The sequence below is a fragment of the Hyla sarda genome, chromosome 7, assembly GCF_029499605.1.
Source record: "Hyla sarda isolate aHylSar1 chromosome 7, aHylSar1.hap1, whole genome shotgun sequence".
Classification (NCBI taxonomy): Eukaryota; Metazoa; Chordata; class Amphibia; order Anura; family Hylidae; genus Hyla; species Hyla sarda.
This window is the reverse complement of record NC_079195.1, coordinates 31,265,961-31,288,533: the sequence shown is the minus strand read 5'-3', so window position 1 is coordinate 31,288,533 and position 22,573 is coordinate 31,265,961. Positions and strand designations below refer to the sequence as shown.

The following is a 22,573-nucleotide window of genomic DNA, read 5'->3' as shown; positions in this document are numbered from 1 at the left end:
CTGGTTGGGAAACACTGACATAGACAGTGATTTACAGCTCCCAGTAGCTCCTTTCTTACTTTTACAGTGCTCCCTCAAGTTACAATATTGATTGGTTCCAGGATGACCATTGTATGTTGAAACCATTGTATGTTGAGACCAGAACTCTATGGAAACCTGGTAATTGGTTCTAAAGCCCCAAAATGTCATCCAAAAATAAGAAAAAGTGAGAATTAAAGAAAAATAAGTAGATAACTAATATAGATAAAGCAAATCCTTACATATAAAAGTAATAAAGATCTGCTGGGAGCTGTAAATCACTGTCTATTTCAGTGTTTTCCAAGCAGGGAGCCTCCAGCTGTTGCAAAACTACACCTCCCAGTATGGCCGGACAGCCAAAGGCTGTCCGGGCATGCTGGGAGTTGTAGTTTTGCAACAGCTGGGGGCACCCTGCTTGGGAAACACTGGTCTATGTAGAGGACAGGAGCTTCTTCGGGGTCCTGTACAGAACACGCAATGTCCTAAAAAATTTACATGGACTCGCCTTGACCTGGTGTCCAAAGGAGCAGGTAACCCTGGTACAGGTAAAGTGTACAGAACATGTAATACCTCCCTGTACTGTAGGGGGCGCTACAAGACACCAGTCAGTGCATACACTTCAATAATACAGGGGTTTTACCAGTAAATTGCCCATTCTGATTGGTCGGTTCTTCCGGCCATTGACAAATTTCACAGATCTGCACTGTCTGTACATTGTATGTTGACACTATTGTATGTTGAGGCCATTGTAAGTTGAGGGATCACTGTATATGTAAGGACTTGCTTTATCTATAGTAGTTATCTGCTTATTTTTCTTTAATCCTCACTTTTTCCTATTTTTGGATGACATTTTTGGGGCTTCAGAAACAATTACCAGGTTTCTCAACATACAATGGTCGTCCTGGAACCAATTAATATTGTAACTTGAGGGACCACTGTATTGCTTTTTTCCTTTTATGTTAAAATGAAAAACTCATTAAATAAACAGTTCTAAGATATATATATATATATATATATATATATATATATATATATATATATATATTGGAAGCAAGGTCCCTCATACAATAGGAGGCTGGGAAACTTGGCCTTGTTCACAATGGGGAAAACCCACATAACCTTTTTATATATTAGAAATGTTTATAATGTTTCTTAGCTCCCTAAGAACACAGGGGTGAATGCCATCTGACCCTAGTAACTTTGATATTCCAGCCTTTTTAAAGACATAAGATCCTTCAGCATTAGATATCCAGCTTATTGATGGTTTCACAATTCAAATAACATAAAACATCAAAAAAGTTCATTACAAAAGGTGAAAAACCAATGGGAAGGAAAAGTAAAACGTCAGCTTTCTTATTCTAACTAATATAAACAAATGGAATTTGTCCCCATGAAAGTCCTCGTTGGCTTGTGGTCATTATATAGTCTTCTTCTCCTGTCTTTTCATACTTTGTTTCCATAGAAATAGGATACTGAGGATCACGATGGTGCAGAATGCAACGAGGAGAGTAGTTGTATAAGACAGATCTGTTTCTGAGAAAAAGATAAGAGTAGTGTTAAAGGGGTATTCCAGGCCAAAACTTTTTTTTATATATCAACTGGCTCCGGAAAGTTAAACAGATTTGTAAATTACTTCTATTAAAAAATCTTAATCCTTCCAATAGTTATTAGCTTCTGAAGTTGAGTTGTTGTTTTCTGTCTAACTGCTCTCTGATGACTCACGTCCCGGGAGCTGTGCAGTTCCTATGGGGATATTCTCCCATCATGCACAGCTCCCGGGACGTGACATCATCATTTAGCAGTTAGACAGAAAACTTCAGAAGCTAATAACTATTGGAAGGATTAAGATTTTTTAATAGAAGTAATTTACAAATCTGTTTAACTTTCCGGAGCCAGTTGATATATATAATATATATATATATATATATATATTATATATGAAGAAATAGATGGTCCAGCGCAGGATAACGTGCAATAAAAGCCAAAATTTATTGTAGATTCAAGCCATAGGCCAGCAGGACACAAGGTAACGCGTTTCAGCCGGAAAGACCAGCCTTATTCATACAAAGATACAAAAGAAGTGGCCATTCTTTTATGGGAAGTGGTGGAAGGGAACACCCAGGTGAACACCTGGTGTAATCACGCCCACCAGATCCCGCAGTAGAAATACAAAGACATGTGTATACATATAAAAATTAACACAATTTAAAATACTGGCAACAAACATTTTTTAGAATATAACTATATAAAAATTAGTATAGTAATAGATATATAGAGATGGCCCAAACTGGTTACAGGTATGTAAATTTCTCAAATATACAAATATGACAGAGGGTATAAATTTCCAAATATATTATATGAGCATGTGTAATATATATAAAAGTATATAACTGTGAATTACAATAACCATAAAACCATTAGAAAAGAGAGGCATTAGGAGACATGGGGTCGTAATCGTGGACACGGATGCCATGAATTATTTCAATTGCATATTCATAATGAAAGGTTTATTTAAATATTAGTAATGTAAAATCACGTCCTGTCTACGATTAAGGCCCTTAGGAAATCTACAGTCTAATTCCATAATCCAATAAACCTCGCGGTCTAACAATTTTTGTCTGAAATCACCCCCTCTTTTGGGTGGAATAACTCTTTCAATTCCACATAAGATCATGGAAGAATAATCTCCCTGGTGTGCTCGAGCGCAGTGCTGGGACACCATTGATGTGTGTCGGGAGTTAAAATGGGCAATGTCTGAGATGTGCTTCCTGGTCCTAGTTTTGAGGGAATTGGAGGTGCATCCAACATATTGGAGTTTGCAGATAGTACAGGAAAACATGTAAATGACATGCATAGTATTGCAATTTATATATTGTTGTATTTTATATTTTTTTCCGGTGGAATAAGAGCTAAATTCTACAACACTGTGCATGAATTTACAACAAATGCATACTTTATGTCCACATTTGTACGAGCCCTTGGTCGTAAGCCATGTTTGTGCAGTAGACCTGGTGCTTGTGAAAAGACTCGGGGATAATTTTTGTCCCAAGGTGGGAGCTTTTCTAGAGACACATCTGTAGCCTGAGTCCATAATGGAACTGTATAATGGATCACCTGTAATAATAGGTATGTATTTGTGGACTAGGCGACAGATGGTATTATAATCACTGCTGTATTGGGTAACAAACATGACTGGCTTTTTGCTTTTTTGTAGTTGTTGTGGTGAATTTTCCGGTATGACTGTGCTACTAGACTCTGAGTTGTTATGTACTTTAGGGGCAGAGGAAATTAATTGGGAACGATTTTTGTTTAGTGCAATTTGCCTCGCTCTTTCTATGCTCCATTTTGGATAACCTCTGCATCTAAGACGTGCCTCAATAGTATCAGCCTCCCTGTGAAAAAGCTCCAATGAAGAGCAATTTCTTCTAGCTCTTATCATCTCTCCCACGGGAAGATTGCGGATCACGTGGGGGGGATGGCAAGATGAGGAATGCAAAATCGTGTTAGATGCTGATTCTTTACGAAATGTGGTGGTAACAATGGATTTAGAGACATGATCGCCCTTCAAGTAAAGATCCAAAAAAGAAATGGTGCTTGTACTGAAGGAAACTGTAAATTTGAGTCCTATCTGATTATCATTCAAGAATTGAGTGAAGGTGTTACCTGCCGCCACATCGGACCCCCAGATAAACAGGAGGTCATCAATGTAGCGGCCATACCACCGAATGCAATTAAAGAAAGGATTATTGGGGGCGAAAAGAATCCCCTTCTCCCACCAACACATATATATGTTGGCGAGAGAAGGGGAGAATTTCGCCCCCATAGCAGCTCCAGTGACCTGCAGGTAGTATACATCGTCAAACATAAAATAGTTATGAGAAAGTAAAAATTCTACACATATGACAATGTATTCCTGGAGGTGACTGGGGTATTGTGAGTATGTAGACAGAAACCATGTTAATGCAGTGACTGCTTTGTCGTGGGGAATAACTGAGTATAGTGCAGAGACATCTGCCGTGACCCATGAAAAATTAGATCCCCATTCAATTTGACTAAAAGCGGCCAGTACATGTTTAGTGTCCCTCAAAAAGCCAGGCATGGTGACAACAAGGGGTTGAAGTAAGGCGTCAATCCATGAACACAATCTTTCATTCAAAGAAGAGATGCCAGCCACTATGGGCCTCATAGGTGGAGGAAAGGTACCCTTGTGGATCTTGGGGAGTGAATGGAAAATAGCTGTGACTGGATGGGGAATTTTGATGTATTCCGCCTGTTTAATGGTAAAAAAACCTTTTTTCTCCCCAAGATCCACAAGGCTATATAGATGTGATTTAAATGTGTTGACTGGGTTACTGGATAGTCTTTTATATGTCTTTGTATCCGATAGCATATCTAAATTAAGTTTATGATACAACCCCTTATCCATAACGATAACTCCACCTCCTTTGTCCGCCTCACGTATAATAATATCTTGAGCATCGGACAATTCTGATATAGCTAATTTTTCTCTGTGAAGTAGATTAAAGGACGGTGGGGGAGGGTTATGCATCAGACGTACCAATTCTCTCTCCATACACTCCTGAAAGTTATCCAGCACGCTAGTTCTAGACATTACTGGATAAAAATCAGGATTGGACACAGGCATATGTGGAATACTATAGACCTGTGGTGAATGAGATAAATCCTGTAAATCAGAAATGGCCGCGAGCTCGTGAAACGCGAGACCCGCGATCATATCCTCACCAGGAGTATGAGAATCACCAGAAAAATGTACATGATCAGATATTATATATATATTAAAAAAAAGGTTTTGCCTGGAATACCCCTTGAATGGGGTACTCCTGTGGGGAAATTTTTTTTTTTCAAATCAACTGGTGCCAGAAAGATATACAGATTTGCAAATGACTTCTATATAAAAATCTTAATCCTTCCAGTACTTAGCTGCTGTATTCCACAAAGGAAGTTGTGTAATTCTTTCCAGTCTGACTACAGTGCTCTCTGCTGACAGCTCTGTCCATGTCAGGAACTGTCCAGAGCAGGAGCAAATCCACATAGCAAACCTCCCTTGCAGGGAACAGTTCCTGACATGGACAGAGGTGGCAGCAGAGAGCACCTTGTCTGGCTGGAAAGACTAAATAACTTCCTCTAGGGCATACCGCCGCTGATAAGTACTGGAAGGATTAATATTTTTAAATAGAAGTAATTTACAAATTTATATAACTTTCTGGCACCAGTTGATTTGAATTTTTATTTTCCACCTGAGTACTTCTTTAATTATGGAACCTTCATTTTCATATGTATCAAATAAATACTTTCTGGATTTATCTCCTCCCTCATTTCCCATCATTTAAAAAGAGGAATGCTTTGTATAAATTATTTCAGAACTAGCCCCCTATGATAGATTGACCACTAGGGGGCCTACTAACTGGATCCCTAGTGATAAGTTAAAATTAGCTATAATAGAAGCAAGGCGGTAAGCATTTACTTTGCAGCTTTGTAAAAAAAAAATGTTGCACCATATACTATACCAGTGTTTTCCAAACAATGTGTCTCCAGCTGTTGCAAAACTACAACTCTCAGCATGCCTGGACAGCCGTTGGCGGCACCCTGTTTGGAAAACACTGTCCTAGGGGGAGTAAAACTGGGAGAGTGACTGGTAGAGAAGGATCTGGGTGTACTTGTAGATCATAGACTACAGAACAGCACAATGTCATGCAGTTGCTTCTAAGGCCAGCAGGATATTGTCATGTATAAAAAGAGGCACTTAAGGGACAGGGACGCGCTCCCCTGCTTCCTTAATATTCCCCCCTCTGGCCCACCCCCATTATAAAGAGTCAAAACGATTCACTCTCACGTCACTAAAAATATTAATTACGGGGGCGGCCAGAGTAGGAGTATTGAGGAGGCAGGGGAGTGCGGCATGCTGGCTTCCTGCCTCCATTGTGCACAGCTGCGCAATGCAGCTAGGAGACTAAAGAATATAACTCATACTTATAGTATAACAATATTTCATTAATTCAAGTAGGTGACCCCACATTGTAAAGCTGTTCATCCGCACTTTAACCCAGTATATTTAGTTCCCTATAGCCAACCAGGAAGAGATCTATAAATCAAGGCTGGTGAGTGGAGAGATGCAACCAGGGGCCACCCAGATGAATCGTGATTTAAGCAGCATGAAATTGATAACAAGTTACCATTAAACTGGTAATCCAACTCTTTTCTCCCACTCGATTTGACACGTACACAATAATTGCAACTGTCCTAACTATTGTGCATTAGCACCACTCCACACACAGGAGAGCCACACAACCACCTTGATGATATTTCACTGCAGTTCTCTGCCTTTTAGACTTAGAAATAGCCCACTTATGAGGGAATAAGTACTTTTTATGCAGTTTTCTATGGCCATCCAATATACTGGAATATTTTACAAAGACTTAACAGTATGTGGCATTGCTGTGTGCATGAACCTTAAAGCGTTACTGTCATTAGTAAGAAAATGTAAAAAAAATGCTTAAATCAGTGCAGTAATGTGCCCTAAGACCTGTATGCATAATAACATGCATGTGTTAATATGTAAAATACCTTTTGATCTATGTATTACTGTAATGAGTCTTTCGGAGTTCCTTGCAGAGGCTGGGGGTGTTTCCCTTGGAGTATGATGAGCTCCTCTACCCCCCCTCCCCTTCCTTTGTCATGAAGTCTGCACAAACATTTTTACACTTTATGCCTAAATACATGCTCTATATAACTATAATGCAATCATGCATGCTCTACATCACTCTAATGCAGTCATGCATTCTCTATATAATAGTTTAGCACCTTGCATTGCTTGTCACTTTGCATGTGAATGCTTTTCCTGCAGAGGCTGCAAGATGTCTGCATCTTGTCTGGATCTCACAGGTGTTCTCCTCACACAGTTGAAGGCTGGATTATACACTGTACTGAGTGAGCAGAGGAGAGAGAATACCACACTCCCCCTCCCTTCAGAATTTCAGTACTTTTCTTGGTAGTGCGGACCAAAGAGCCCTAGATACCAGGGTTCATTTTCAAAATTAAAAAGACAGAGACCCCTAGTGGCCATGTTTTTAAACATTTATTTCACATCTTTAGCAATAACATTTCTTAAAGGGGTATGTCAGGCCCAAGGCCTGATTATGGAAACATACATGTGTTTTATAATTGTATCTGTGTATAAAGTAAGACATGGGTAAGGGGTCATTCAGATGGTGTATCCTTTGTTTTTTGTGTATTGCATTTTATTGGGGGGTCTGGCTGTTTTTTTGTATCTCCTTTGAAGTCATGCACTCTGGTCTCATCATATAATCAAAGAGATAAGGGGTCAGGAAGAGAGATGCCCCACCTGGTGGGATCAGAGGGGAGGGGGGGGGGAATGGAGTTTCCCTCCAAAGAAGCAGATAAGACTTAAAATGCTGGACTCAACTGTTGTTCAAGGCTGTGCAAGAAGCTGACAAGAGCTGAACTCTCACTCCTAAGGAGGGCTATATCATCATGCTGTAAGAACTTCATCTTTTGTTTTCTGAACTTGTCTTGCAAAACTCTTTTATACCTGTATGTCATTTGTTTCTGTATTTTTATATGCATAGCACTGTGATACCTTTTATCAGATTAAATGTTTAATTAATCAGCTCTGGTCTTTGATCTCTAAATATATGAGCTCAACTTTCTGAAGGCAGCTCTGGTGGGAACACGTTTATCTAAGGGTTAATTTGGTGACTAATTTGGGACTAGTAGTGGATACCCAGAGGTCTGGCGGCTTTAACCCTTGCACCATAACACTCTCTCTTGACAGTACCGATAGGGTGTGATTGTGACAGGGTACTCCGGTGAAAACCTTTTTTCTTTTAAATCAACTGGTGCCAGAAAGTTAAACAGATTAGTAAATTACTTCTATTAAAAAATCCTTCCTGTACTTATTAGCTGCTGAAAATTGGAAATTCTTTTCTTTTTGGAATTCTCTCTGATGACATCACAAGCACAGTGCTCTTTGCTGACATCATAATAACTCTTTGTTTATTGTTGTCCTTAGTGGGATTTGAACCCAAGGCCCCAGCACTGCAAGGCAGCAGTGCTAACCACTGAGCCACCATGCTGCCCTTAGCATACATCTGCACGGTTGCTAAAATGGATGGAGATGTCAGCAGAGAGCACTGTGGTCGTGATGTCATCAGTGTTCCAAAAAGAAAGGAATTTCCTCTGTAGCATTCAGCAGCTAAGTAGTACTGGAAGGATTAAGATTTTTTAATAGAAGTAATTTTACAAATATGTTTAACTTTCTGGCACCAATTGATTTAAAAGAAAAAAGGTTTTCACCGGAGTACCCCTTTAATGAAGTATATTAGGAAAATGCTTCGTTTTTAAGGATGTATTAAATGGAAAAAAGTTTCTAACATCAGTAACGCTTTAAATGTCATCTAAGCTCCCATATTGCACTGCTCTCTGGTACCCGGAAACTAGAGAAACAACACTATATAATTTAGAATCACTACAAGGTACTTATGTTGTTGGAATCATTGCACCGGTCGCTGTGCCCCCATGGGCTAGGAATGTTGTACTTACTTTCAGGAAGAACATGGCCCTCAATCATTATTGGATCAGTCAATGAGACATGTGACACAGTACAGGTATAAGTATCGGGGGAAGCTCCAGGCTGGGGTACTGGCACTTCAAGGAAGCTGCTTATACTGAAGGTCCCATCTTGATTTCTCCGATGACTGGAGGTATATGGGGAGACATGGGTTAATGGGGATCCATTGAGCAGCCAGGACACCTCCACATCCAGCGGGTAGTATCGTTCCATGCGGCAGGTCACAGTGGTCTTTGGTATTGTACTCACAGCAACTGTAACCTGAGGAGGCTCTGAGAAGAAACATCCATATTAGAATACTGGAATTGGCACCATTATAGGCACTACTTATTCATTACAAGCTGGTACCAAGCATCTAAGAGGGCACTGCATGTCTGACCATTTGGTGATGTTCAAAGACCGTACATGATCCTGAAAAAGCAAATAGCCATGAATAGAATCTATTGCTACTGTTTTTTGTGTGCACCTTCCATGCAGATCTATATATCTCCATAGTTACAAACTACAACCCCTGTTATCTGATCCTGCGATTATATTGCCATCCATATGCCATCCATAGTAGAACACCAATCAGACTACAGAGGGTTGGTTTGTATTCTGTAACCAAGGAGACACGTGTGTACTCTACAAATGAGCTGTAGACACACATAGGGGGAGATTTATCAAAACCTGTCCTAAAGAAAAGTTGCTGTGTTGCCCATAGAAACCAATCAGATCGATTCTTTCATTTTTGAAAAGGCCTCTGCAAAATGAAAGAAGCGATCTGATTGGTTGCTATGGGCAACACAGCAGCTTTTTGTCTGGACAGGTTTTGATAAACCTCCCCCATAATGTATTTCAATGTCTCTCAGTCAACTTGGTCTTTAAGTCTACCTTCAACACAAATACAGACTAAGCCTAAATATAGATGTTGAATAATCAGCCATGAAATGGTCAACTATGGTTGGTCCTTCATCTGCAATGTAAGTCAACAAGGAAGAAGGTAATGCGAATTCCAGCCTGTCACCCACCTCCCTGGTCTTCCGTTTTCTCAGTCCTGGCACGTGTGCCCCCGCCTCCTAGGGAGAGCGCGCGCCGGAGCTCTGTGATTTAAAGGGTCAGTACACCCTAATTAGTGTATTCACCTGTTCCTTCCATATAAGTGTGTGCACCTCCCCCTGCCCTGTGCCGGATCTTTGTTGCCCTTGTGCCTGAGATAAAGCTACTGTGTTCCTGTGATTCTGTCTATCCATGTAACTGATCCTTGTTCCGTGACCTGACCCTGCTACTGTGCCGCCTGCCCTGACCTTCAGCTATCCTGATCTTGTCTTGTCCTTATCCATCTGTACCACGCTTCATCCCAGCAACCTGTGTGGAGGAGTCGTGCCAGGAGTAGCGACCTGGGTGCCACCTGCCGCAGCAAGACCATCCCGCTTTGTGGCGGGCTCTGGTGAAAACCAGCATCACCTTAGACTCCGCTCCCTGACACGGCTCACGTCATCATCCACACAGGCCCAGAGGATCCACCACCTGCCCTTACAATGAGTCAATGATGGTTTATGCCAATTTTTCTACAAGGAATAGAAAAGAGGCACTGAAGCCGGAGAAGATGATTCTTTTTTTTACCTTGCATGGGGGGGGAATGTGGCAGTAAGAGGCAACAAATGAAATGAGAACCCCTCTCCTCTATGTATTCAAAACAATATGGCTACTTGGCTACTGGATGTTGTGGGTCATGACTGTAAACCTTCTCCTGGCACATTTGTAATATTTGTCAGCACAAATACCCCTAAAGATCTCACCAGTTGATGTATACCGAATTACCTCTGATCTGTAGCTGGAGAATCTGCTGTAGTCTATTCTTTCCTGAAGACACAACACATATGTAAGTGCCCTCATCATGGACACTGAGTTGTCTTATAGTCAAACAAGAGGCTTCCTTATTCTCCTTATGTATAGTGATCCGGGAGTCCTCAAGATTTAATCTGTGCCCGGTGCCATCCTTCTGTAGATGCCAATCCACGCTTACTTCCATGCCACTCCAAACGTCGCAATTTAACGTGACTTCATCAGACAGAGAGCCCTTTTGTGATGGTGGAGATGATGATACAAGAAGTTCCACTAAAGAGAGAACAAAAGAGACGACAGACGTATAAGGAACAAAAAGAGATATGTGCACAATGAAAGCATACGAGTGAGGAGCATAATCAGGAGGTAGGACCATAGGAATCTGGTCAGTTTTTAGGACAAAACCATTTTCTGTCACCTTAAGTTGGCCATGGTTGGTTACTTTTAGTTGAGCAATATGGCCGCCAAAGAAAACTTGTATAAAAATACACCACTATATTTGGGTCTGTCTAAACCATGGTAACCATGTGCACAAAAACATTTTTGAATGTTGTGTCCAACCATGAGGATTTGATGAAGAACCTGACGCTATAGAGGTTTTATGATCTGTACAAAGTTTTATGAACACTGGTCGCCATGATGATAGCATTAGGCCAGGCCAAAATAAAAAAAAGGGGCTGAAACCTTCCTGTCATCTGCCACCCACCACTGTCCACAAGTTACTATATGAAAGCTACAAGGTGTGACTTATAAAAGGCTGAAGTTCAGGGGTGTAACTATAGCAGCTGCAGAAGTAGGACCCAGTCCTAGTGTTTAAAGGGATACTCCAGCTTTATACATCTTATCCTCTATCCAAATAATAGGGGAAAAGATGTATGATCACAGAGGTCCCGCCACTGGGAACCCCCGCAATCTCGGTGCAGCCCCTGGCATTCTGTGCCGAGAACTGCGTTTGAGACAGGGACGTGACGTCACAACCACGCCTCCTAGTGCCGTCACACCATGCCCCCTCCATTCATGTTTATGGGAGGGGGTGTGACGGCTGTCACGCCCCCTCCCATAGACATGAATGGAGGGGCGTGGTGTGGCGTCACTAGGGGGTGTGGCCGTGACATCACGTTCCCATCTCGGAAGCAGCGCCCGGCACAGAATGCCGAGGGGGTTCCGATCATACCCCTTATCCACTATCCTTTGGATGGGGGATAAGATGTAAAAAGTCAGAACACCCCTTTAAAGGGAACCTAAATGCCCCTTTGCCATATTCCTAAAATATAATACATTCATAAAGTTTCCAGAACCTTTCACTTTTTTCACATTTTGTTATATTGCGGCCTTGTGCTAAAATTTAAGAACAAAATTCAAGTTTTTCCCTATCAATCGGCCCTCAATACCGACTAAGGACAAAATGATAACAGAACGTTAGAAATCTTTACTAATTTATTAAAAAATGAAAAACTAAAGTCTTTCAGTGACCCTTTACTCAGGACTTAGTTGAAGCCCTATTGGCAGTGATTCCAGCCTCCAGTCTTCTTGGGGATGAGGTCACAAGGTTTACACACCTGAATGTGGGGATTTTTTGCCATTCTTTTCTGCAGATCCTCCCAAGCTTCGTCAGGTTGGGTGGGGACCATCGGTGGAAGCCATTTTCAGGTCTCTCCAGAAATGTTCCATTGGATTCGGGCTCTGACTGGGCCACTCAAGGATATTCACAGAGTTGTCCCTAAGCCGCTCCTGTGTTGTCTTAACTGTGTGCTTAGGGACATTGCCTTGTTGGATGGTGAACCTTCACCTCAGTCTGAGGTCAAGAGCGCTCTGGATCAGGTTGTTATTTAGAACCTCTCTGTACTTTGCTGTAATCTCCATCAACCCTGACCAGTCTCTCTGTCCCACCCACTGAAAAACACCCCCACAGCCACCATGCTTCACTGTAAGATGATGTTGGGTAAAACCAACTTCAGTCTTGGTTTCCTCAAACCAAAGGATCTTGTTTCTCACAGTCTTTTATGTGCTTGTAGGTGTTTTTTATTTTTTTCTTGCATGTGGCTTTCATGTGTCTTTTACTGAGGAGAGGCTTCTACCCTTTCTGCCACAAAGCCTGATTAGTGGAGGCTGCAGTGATGGTTAGATGAGGAGTAACTAGACAAAAAACCCTCGTAGAATGCTGCTGCGGCTCCAAGGTAAGGATGGAAATGGACCAGATGTTAATAAACGGTTCTGCTGAGAACCTTTGTTCTAAGTGCAAAAAAATAAAACAAGAGATGACATGTTTCAGGAGGAGCCCTCCCTTCCTCAGATCAGAACACATTATAGTTGACAAACAATAATATACTTAAACACAGGAAAAGGGTGCCAAATTACAAAATAGGGGGCGTGGCTAGTGACATCATAGCTGTAAAAACAGTTAAATATATTATTATAATGTATTCTGATCTGAGGAAGGGAGGGCTCCTCCCGAAACACGTCATCTCATGTTTTTTTTATTTTTTTGCACTTAATAAACGGTTCTGCTGAGAACCTTTGTACCAATATCTGGTCCATTTCCATCCTTACCTGGGAGCAGCAGCACCATTCTACAAGGTTTTTTTTCTAGTTACTCCTTATCTTGGCACCAGGACAGCAGTGTTGCTTACTCCTGCAACCCAGAAGGCTGAGCAGCGACTCCGGATCTATAGTACCCCATTTTCACTGGGGCGTAAGGCTTATGTTACTTTTCTTTAAGGTGAGCGGCCATCTATATGGTTTCTGGGTCAGTCAGTGGTGCCGATATCGGTCGGTTCTTTTGTTTTTCTTGCAGCGATGGTTGACCTTCTGGAAGTTTCTCCCATCTGCACACAGGATCTTTGATGCTCAGTCAAAGTGGCCATTTGGTTCTTGGTCACCTCTCTTACATTAAGGTAAAGGAATCCCGGCACTCAATGGAAAGCATCCATTGAGTGCCGGGATTCCTTTACCTCCATTGGATACTACTAGATCCCCGGGCACTGACCTGCCTATACTTTGGACCTCTCTTACTAAGACCCTTCCATGCCAAACTTTTAATTTTTATAGATTTGCAAAAGTTTAAAAGATTAGTTTTTTTTACATTCTCATTACAGCGTATTTAGTGCAGAATGATTGGGGAAAAATAGATTTTTTTTTTTGTCTCAGCAAAACATATTGTAACAAAATGTGAACAAAGCATGTGAAATGTGAACAAATGGTCTAAAAGCTTTGTGAATGCATTGGTAAGTATAATTTCACCCGTCCCAATTTACTCTTCCCTCAGGGACCCATCAGTTAAACTGTATAAGGATATACTGCCTGGGTTTACATCAGCTGAGATGACATTGAACATTCCTGTTGAGTCTATGCTTTCCTATCATGGTAGGAGTTAGTGAACTCTACACTAGGCCCTATAAATAGTCAGGGACAAACAGTGGGATCTTAGGGTTAAACTGTAAAGTTAATGGCCAAAGTTGTTTTTTTTTTGACAGCTATATCGTATTAGTCATGCTGTTACTGAGGATGTTTCCCATCAGTCTTGTCACCGTCTCACCTGACATTGGTACCACAACCTTGTCATTGGCCAACTCATCTGGAGCTTCAATGGGTAAGGCTGCTTTGGCCATGACGGCAACGCTGAGCTCCGGTAGTCGGATGTGAGCGATAAATAACTGAGAATAGATGGGCGAGATCTCACATTCTACCGCTTCGCCCTCATCCCCACATTCTACATGCAGCAACCGTTCTGCAAATGAGAGGGCGGCGAGGTCAACTGCGAGGAGAAAAGAGGGGAAACGTCAGATATGAACAGAATTCCTTACGTCGTCTTCTTCCATAAAGTTCTTTAAAATTCTATTCAAGTTTCTTATAGTTGGTTCATACAAAAAATTGGATTTTTTGCCAAAACTGTGTGGCAACCGATATGCTGCCATTACTGCTCCCACACGGGTTGTCATTCAGTTTTCCAAAAATCCTAAGTGATCGGATCTGCCCAGTCATGTGGTGATGGGAAGCCTGGGGGAGTATTCTAAAATAACTAAGCAGATTTGCCATAGGATCCTGGGGTGTATTCGAAAACCATAAGGCTCATAGCAAGAATTGGTCAGTCTGAGAGCATTGCCAGATGTTATACACCTCTATCACGCTATTTGTCACCAATATTAAGGCTTTTTTCACTCCGCCATCATGGCCTCTGTTATACAACTACAAGTTCTTGTAGTTCAGCCGCGGCAGCTTGCACCTTTTGTACTAGATATACAGTGGTCCCTCAAGTTACAATATTAATTGGTTCCAGGACGACCATTGTATGTTGAAACCATTGTATGTTGAGACCAGAACTCTATGGAAACCTGGTAATTGGTTCTGAAGCCACCAAAATGTCATCCAAAAATAGGAAAAGGTGAGGATTAAAAGGAAAGTAAGTAGATAAATAGAGATAAATAAGTAGATAAATAGAGATAAAGCAAATCCTTATATATAAAAGTAATAAAGAGCTGCTGGAAGCTGTAAATCACTGTCCATGTCAGTGTTTCCCAACCCGGGTGCCTCCAGCTGTTGCAAAACTACAACTCCCAGCATGCCCGGACAGCCGTTGGCTGTCCGGGCATGCTGGGAGTTGTAGTTTTGCAACAGCTGGAGGCGCCCTGGTTGGGAAACAATGGTTTATGTAGAGGACAGGAGCTTCTTCAGGGTCCTATACAGTACACATAGTGTCCCAAATGGAGCCGCCCTTAGGCTGGGTTCACACCACATTTTGTTAAATACGGCTCCCGTATACGGCTGGGAGAAGGGGGCGGGGCTTAATCGCGGCGCCCGCACTCAGTCGTATTCGGGAACCGTATTTAATGTATGTCTATAAGCCAACCGGAGTGAACCGCAGCCTCCCGACGGCTGCTTTTTCGGCCGTATGTGGTTTCCCGACCGCAGGCAAAAACATGGTCGACCACGTTTTTGCCTGCGGTCGGGAAACCGCATACGGCCAAAAACGAAGCCGACCGGAGGCTGCGGTTCACTCCGGTCGGCTCATAGACATACATTAAATACGGTTCCCGAATACGGCTGAGTGCGGGCACCGCGATTAAGCCCCGCCCCCCTCCTCCCAGCCATATACGGGAGCCGTATTTAACAAAACGTGGTGTGAACCCAGCCTTACTTGGTGTCCAAAGGAGCAGCTAACCCTGGCACAGGAAAGGAGTAGTACAGAACTTGTAGTTCCTCCCTGTACTGTAGGGGGTGCTACCAGACAGCCAGTCAGTGCTTGTACTTCAGTAATAGAGGTGATTTGCCAGTAGAATGTCCATTCTGATTGGTCAGTTCCTCCAGTTGTGACACGTTTCACAGATCTGGACTGTCCGTACATTGTATGTTGAGTCTGGTTTCAAGTTACAATGGTCCAGAAAAGACCATTGTATGTTGAAACTATTGTATGTTGAGGCCATTGTAAGGCCTCTTTCACACTATGAAATTGTTCCGTTCAGGAACTTCCGTCTTAAGTTCCGTCACTATATCGGGGAAATCCGGCTGTTACAAAACCCCCTGACGGCCGTGACTAAATCGCATTGCAGACTATGGGGTTTTGAAACTGCCCGTTTGCTCCCGTATATGCCCGTAATTCATTACGGACATTATATAGTGACGGGACATTGTGGCGGAAAAATTACTGCATGCTGACGATGTCCCGTCACTGTATAACGTCCGTAATGAATTACGGGCATATACGGGTGCAAACGGGCAGTTACAAAACCCCATAGGCTGCAATGCGATTTAGTCACGGCCGTCAGGGGTTTTGTAACAGCCGGTTTTCCCCGATATAGGGGAAGATTTATCAAAACCTGTGGAGAGGCAAAGTTGCCCATAGCAACCAATCAGCTTACTTCTTACATTCTTAACAAGGCCTGTGAAAAATGAAAGGAGCAATCTGATTGGTTGCTATGGGTAACTGGGCAACTTTGCCTCTGCACAGGTTTTGATAAATCTCCCCCTCAGTGACGGAACTTCTGACGGAAGTTCCTAAACGGAACAATTTCATAGTGTGAAAGAGGCCTAAGTTGAGGGATCACTGTATAGTAGTTTTGTAGGGTGTGCTGACCTTTTTTTGTTTTTTATGTTACATATGTGGAGGGAGTGTCTGACTCCATCTTGGTTCGTGCACTCCACCCATTCCACTAGGTGTTTTTAAGTAGGGAATAGCTGGATCTTACATTCCCAGAAATTGTAGGTTTAGTGCTAGCCCGAGAGAGGCATATCTATCGTGTAGGGTTCATCCCAACTTTGGTCACCTTATCATGGTGGGATGGTTCACTATATTTGGCCAAATGGTAAGCTAAGAACCTCTATTTTTCTCTACAGCCGTATTGCAATGAAAAAAGTGTTATATTACACATATATCTTAGTGCTAGCAGTGTTCTGCTGTAATTCTTATGTCTGTTATAACATACAACCCCACTGACTAAGGCTGGGTCCACACTACGTTTTGTCCCATACGGGAGCGCATACGGCAGGGGAGAGCTAAAACCTCGCGCTCCCGTATGTGACCGTATGCGCTCCCGTATGTCATTCATTTCAATGAGCCGACCGGAGTGAAACGTTCGGTCCGGTCGGCTCATTTTTGCGCCGTATGCGCTTTTACAACCGGACCTAAAACCGTGGTTGACCACAGTTTTAGGTCCGGTTGTAAAAGCGCATACGGCGCAAAAATGAGCCGACCGGACCGAACGTTTCACTCCGGTCGGCTCATTGAAATGAATGACATACGGGAGCGCATACGGTCACATACGGGAGCGCGAGGTTTTAGCTCCCCCCTGCCGTATGCGCTCCCGTATGGGACAAAACGTAGTGTGAACCCAGCCTTATAATGGGTTCCATTGAGTTCCCTTCTGGTGTCTGTCATTTTGACAGGAAAAATAGCTGAGCGTGCTGCACTTCAAATTTGACAGAACTACCGACATGGAGGCTCCACACAGATGCTCTGACGGTAATGTGAATACAACCTTACTGGTACAGTTGCGGAATATATCAAGAAAAGACAAAGACTGCACTCACCAACGGCAACGGAGCATTTATTTCAGCATGTGAGGTAACAAACAGGTAGGTAGAGGGAAGCAGGGGACGTACGCCAGGACAGGCTGTTTCACGTCAGAAACGGCGCTTCTTCAAGTTGGTGTACCAGCTTGAAGAAGCGCCGTTTCCGGCATGAAACAGCCTGTCCTGGCATACGTCCCCCGCCTCCCTCTACCTACCTGTTTGTTACTTCACATGCTGAAATAAATGCTCCGTTGCCATTGGTGAGTGCAGTCTGTCTTTTCTTGATATATTCTGCATCTGTTCTATGTTTGGACTTTGCACCACCTGTGAACGGCATTCCTGTGGGATTACACACGCACTCCACCATTGCCTCGCATCACTGACATCACTGCCTTAGTCCTGCTAGTGCCGGGTCAGCCTATATCTCGCTGCATTACTGGTACAGTGGTCCCTCAAGTTACAATATTAATCGGTTCCAGGATGACCATTGTATGTTGAAACCATTGTATGTTGAGTCCAGAATGCTATGGAAACCTGGTAATTGGTTCTAAAGGCACCAAAATGTCATCCAAAAAAAATGGAAAAAGTGAGAATTAAAGAAAAATAAGTAGATAACTAATATAGATAAAGCAAATCCTTAAATATAAAAGTAGGAAATATCTGCTGTGAGCTGTAATCACTGTCTATGTCAGAGTTTCCCAAGCAGGGAGCCTCCAGCTGTTGCAAAACTACAACTCCCAGCATGCCCGGACAGCCAAAGGCTGTCCGGGCATGCTGGGAGTTGTAGTTTTGCAACAGCTGGGGGCACCCTGCTTGGGAAACACTTGTCTATGTAGAGGACAGGAGCTTCTTCGGGGTCCTGTACAGTACACACAGTGTCCTAAAAAAGTAACATGGAGCCGCCCTTACCTAGTGTCCAAAGGGGCAGCTAACCCTGATACAGCTAAAGGGTACAGGACATGTAATACCTCCCTGTACTGTAGGGGGCGCTACCAGACACCAGTCAGTGCATACACTTCAGTAATACAGGGGTTTTACCAGCAAATGCCCATTCTGATTGGTCGGTTCTTCCAGCCATTGACAGGTATCACAGATCTGGACTGTCCGTACATTGTATGTTGAGTCTGGTTTATAGTTACAATGGTCCAGAAAAGACCATTGTACGTTGAAACTATTGTATGTTGAGGCCATTGTAAGTTGAGGGATCACTGTACTTAGTATGTTACATTGTCATAAATAGTGACCTGTGGCTAGGAAGACGGTCATGTCCAGGTTTTCAGGAGGATGGTAATCCGGCAATGCCTCCGGCGGCTCCTCTCCCATCACCGTCACATTTTGCAGGACCAGCGTCACTTTTTGTCTTGTAAAGCCGAGTCCCCCCACATTGGAGTCCAACAGTGCATAGTCACAGGGGAGCACGATGTCTACAGTATACTGCGGCACAGCGGCACACCACAACAAGACACCTGGGAAAAGAAAAAGTAAAAGAGCAATAATGTAGCCTGGTGGCTCAGTGGTTAGCACTGTTGCCTTGCAGCGCTGGAGTCCTAGGCTCAAATTCCCACAAGGACAAGGAGTTTGTATGTTCTCCCTATATTTGAGTGGGGTTTTCTCCCACACTCCAAAATATACTATATTGATAGGTGAATTTAGAATGTGATTTGAGTGATGACAAGCTCAGTACAGTGCCACAGAATATGTCGGTGCTATATAAATAAAGGAATTACAAGCAAATTCATATGTGTAGGAACAAGGGTGAATGGTTAAGAGTGGTACTTTAACCATTTAAAGGGGTACTCCAGTGAAAACCTTTTTTCTTTTAAATCAACTGGTGGCGGAAAGTTAAACATATTTGTAAATTACTTCTATTAAAAAATCATAATCCTTCCTGTACTTATTAGCTGCTGAATACTACAGAGGAAATTCTTTTCTTTTTGGAATGCTCTATGATGACATCACGAGCACAGTTCTCTCTGCTGACGTCATTATAATAATAATAATGCTTTATTTATTGTTGTCCTTAGTGGGATTTGAACCCAAGTCCCCAGCACTGCAAGGCAGCAGTGCTAACCACTGAGCCACCATGCTGCCCTTAGCATACATCTGCTATGCATGTCATCAGTGTTCCAAAAAGAAAGGAATTTCCTCTGTAGCATTCAGCAGCTGATAAGTACTGGAAGGATTAAGATTTTTTTTTTATAGAAGTAATTTACAAATATGTTTAACTTTTTGCCACCAGTTGATTTAAAAGAAAAAAGGTTTTCAACGGAGTACCCCTTTAAGGACACAGCCCATTTTGGCCTTAAAAGGGTACTCCGGTGAAAATTTATTTTATTTTTTTAAATCAACTGATGCCAGAAAGTTGAACAGATTTGTAAATTACTTCTATTAAAAAAATCTTAATCCTTCCAGTACTTATTAGTGTCTGTATACTACAGAGGAAATTCTTTTCTTTTTGGTGCTCTCTGCTGATACCTCTGTCCATGTCAGGAACTGTCCAGAGCAGGAGAAAATCCCCATAGCAAAAATATGCTGTTTTGGACAGTTCCTAAAATGGACAGAGGTGTCAGCAGAGAGCACTGTGGTGATGACAGAAAAGAAAAGAAAAGTATTTCCTCTGTAGTATACAGACGCTAAGAAGTACTGGAAGGATTAAGATTTTTTAATAGAAGTAATTTACAAATCTGTTTAACTTTCTGGCACCCCTTTAAGGACACAGCCCACGTTCTATTATTCCTTTTTTATTTTTTATTGTACTGCTTTTAAACACACAAACTTTTTCTTTTTTTTTTTTTTTTTTTACAAAGTTGAGTAGTATTGCAAATATTATTAAGTACTTATCGGCCTTAATACTCAAGTCACCTCCAAAGCTGTATTCAAAGCTCTGATGACTCCATGTTAGGCTCCACAGGACCTTACATTGTGTTTTTACAGAATATCTTCTGTTGTAACGAACTGCGAGAGATGTGGTGGGGTTAAAAGCATTTTTATGCTAAGTTTCTACCATTAAAAAGTCACAAAATTATGTCCAAGGCTCCAAAAATTTTGACTTTTTGCCACACACACGGCACTTTTCAAAAAGTGTGCCTGACGAAGTGTCAAGGGGGCGTGGCACAGCCGAAACATACGGCAGAAAACTTTAACTTAAAGGGGTACTCCGCTGCTCAGCGTTTGGAACGCTGGAAACGGTGCCAGGAGCTCGTGACGCCATAGCCCCGCCCCCTCATGACATCAGGTACTCCGCTGCTCAGCATTTGGAACAAACTGTTCAGAACGCTGGAGCCGGCAGCCCGTGACGTTGTAGCCCCGCCCCTTCATGATGTCACACCCCGCCCCCTCAATGCTAGTCTACAGTCTCCCATAGACTTGCATTGAGGGGGAGGGGCGTGACATCATGAGGGGTCTGGACTATGACATCACGAACTGCCGACTCCAGCGTTCGGAACAGTTTGTTCCAAATGCAGAGCAGCGGAGTACCTGACGTCATGATGGGCGGGACTATGGCGTCACGAGCACCCGGCACAAAGCCGTAAATTAAAATAAAAAAAATTAATTAAGCTTCCACAATACACTGTAGAAAACAGACAAAAAATGTAGTCATATATTTGAAAGTATATCAGAAAAAAAAATCTATAAATCTTTATTGTGAATAAATACATCACAAAAAGCGGCATCACCGGAACCCACACGGCAGGTAATTATAATCACTAGGGCAATTGTGTATACGTAAAAATAGCCTGAAATGCTAGAGCAAAAATATACAGAGATTTCTGGGGACTATAGTACTAAGTATACAAACACTAATACTAGTGCTATCTATCTAAAGTGCCTTGTGCTTATGACAGTGTTTCCCAACAATGCGTCTCCAGCTGTTGCAAAACTACAACTCCCAGTATGATCAGACAGCCAAAGGCCCCTGAAATGGCTATAAATTGCAATAAAGTGCACAGTAAGTGAAGAGAAGATAGACTGGTTGCGTCCCTTTAAGGACACAACCGTTGTGTACTATTTCCGTAATATCTGACGCCATCTTTTATTAAGATGACACACCCCTCCCCCATAACCCACCCTTCGGTTTTCTTACTGTTCAGAGTCAGGATCAATCCCACTTGTAAGTGTCCATTGGTCTTCATATCGGTGATTCTCCTCGCAGCGTCACGACTGGATAATATATCTTTATATATGTGTATAACTCACAACAATACTACACACAGACAATAAATAATAAAAACAGTCATACACACAATACATCAGCAGATTACACAGCACATACACATCTATACAACACACAGCGAGGAACGTCACTGACCGCACACATCACACAACGCTACACACAGCACAACCCACAACAGCAGGTTCACAGCCATGGTTTTCACTTTCATTTTAGCAGAAGTCACATGATGCTTCCTCGCATAATAATAATAATAGGGAAACGGAGAGAGCTCTGCAGGCTGCTGAACCGCTACAGAATGGGATGTAATGCTCTGCAGATATTAAAGGGACCATACATAATTCTATTCTTTTATATATAGGGCAATATTATAGTAGTTATTGTCTTGTATATAGGAGGCAGTATTATAGTAGTTATATTCTTGTAGATAGGAACAGTATTATAGTAGTTATATTCTTGTATATAGGAGCAGTATTATAGTAGTTATATTTTTGTATATAGGAGGCAGTATTATAGTAGTTATAGTCTTGTATATAGGAACAGTATTATAGTAGTTATATTCTTGTATATAGGAGCAGTATTATAGTAGATATATTCTTGTATATAGGAGCTGTATTATAGTAGTTATATTCTTATACATAGGAGCAGTATTATAGTAGTTATATTCTTGTATATAGGAGCAGTATTATAGTAGTTATATTCTTGTATATAGGAGCAGTATTATAGTAGCTATATTCTTGTATATAGGAGCAGTATTATAGTAGATATATTCTTGTATATAGGGGACAGTATTATAGTAGATATATTCTTGTATATAGGAGCAGTATTATAGTAGTTATGTTCTTGTATATAGGGGGCAGTATTATAGTAGTTATATTCTTGTATATAGGGGACAGTATTATAGTAGTTATATTCTTGTATATAGGAGCAGTATTATAGTAGTT

The 22,573-nt window shown here is 42.0% G+C and overlaps 1 protein-coding gene across 1 annotated transcript; it reads right to left on the bottom strand.

Moving 5' to 3' along the window:
• Nucleotides 1–419: 419 nt before the first annotated feature.
• TAPBPL (TAP binding protein like) lies at nucleotides 420–21,925 on the bottom strand. The gene is made up of 6 exons (XM_056529861.1): nucleotides 21,543–21,925; nucleotides 18,703–18,924; nucleotides 13,989–14,207; nucleotides 10,430–10,726; nucleotides 8,599–8,898; nucleotides 420–1,551 (listed from the first exon to the last, which is right to left on the bottom strand). Exons 1-6 carry the CDS (start codon nucleotides 21,589–21,591, stop codon nucleotides 1,436–1,438), a joined length of 1,203 nt encoding a protein of 400 aa, XP_056385836.1. The 5' UTR covers nucleotides 21,592–21,925; the 3' UTR covers nucleotides 420–1,435.
• Between the last annotated feature and the right edge of the window lie 648 nt (nucleotides 21,926–22,573).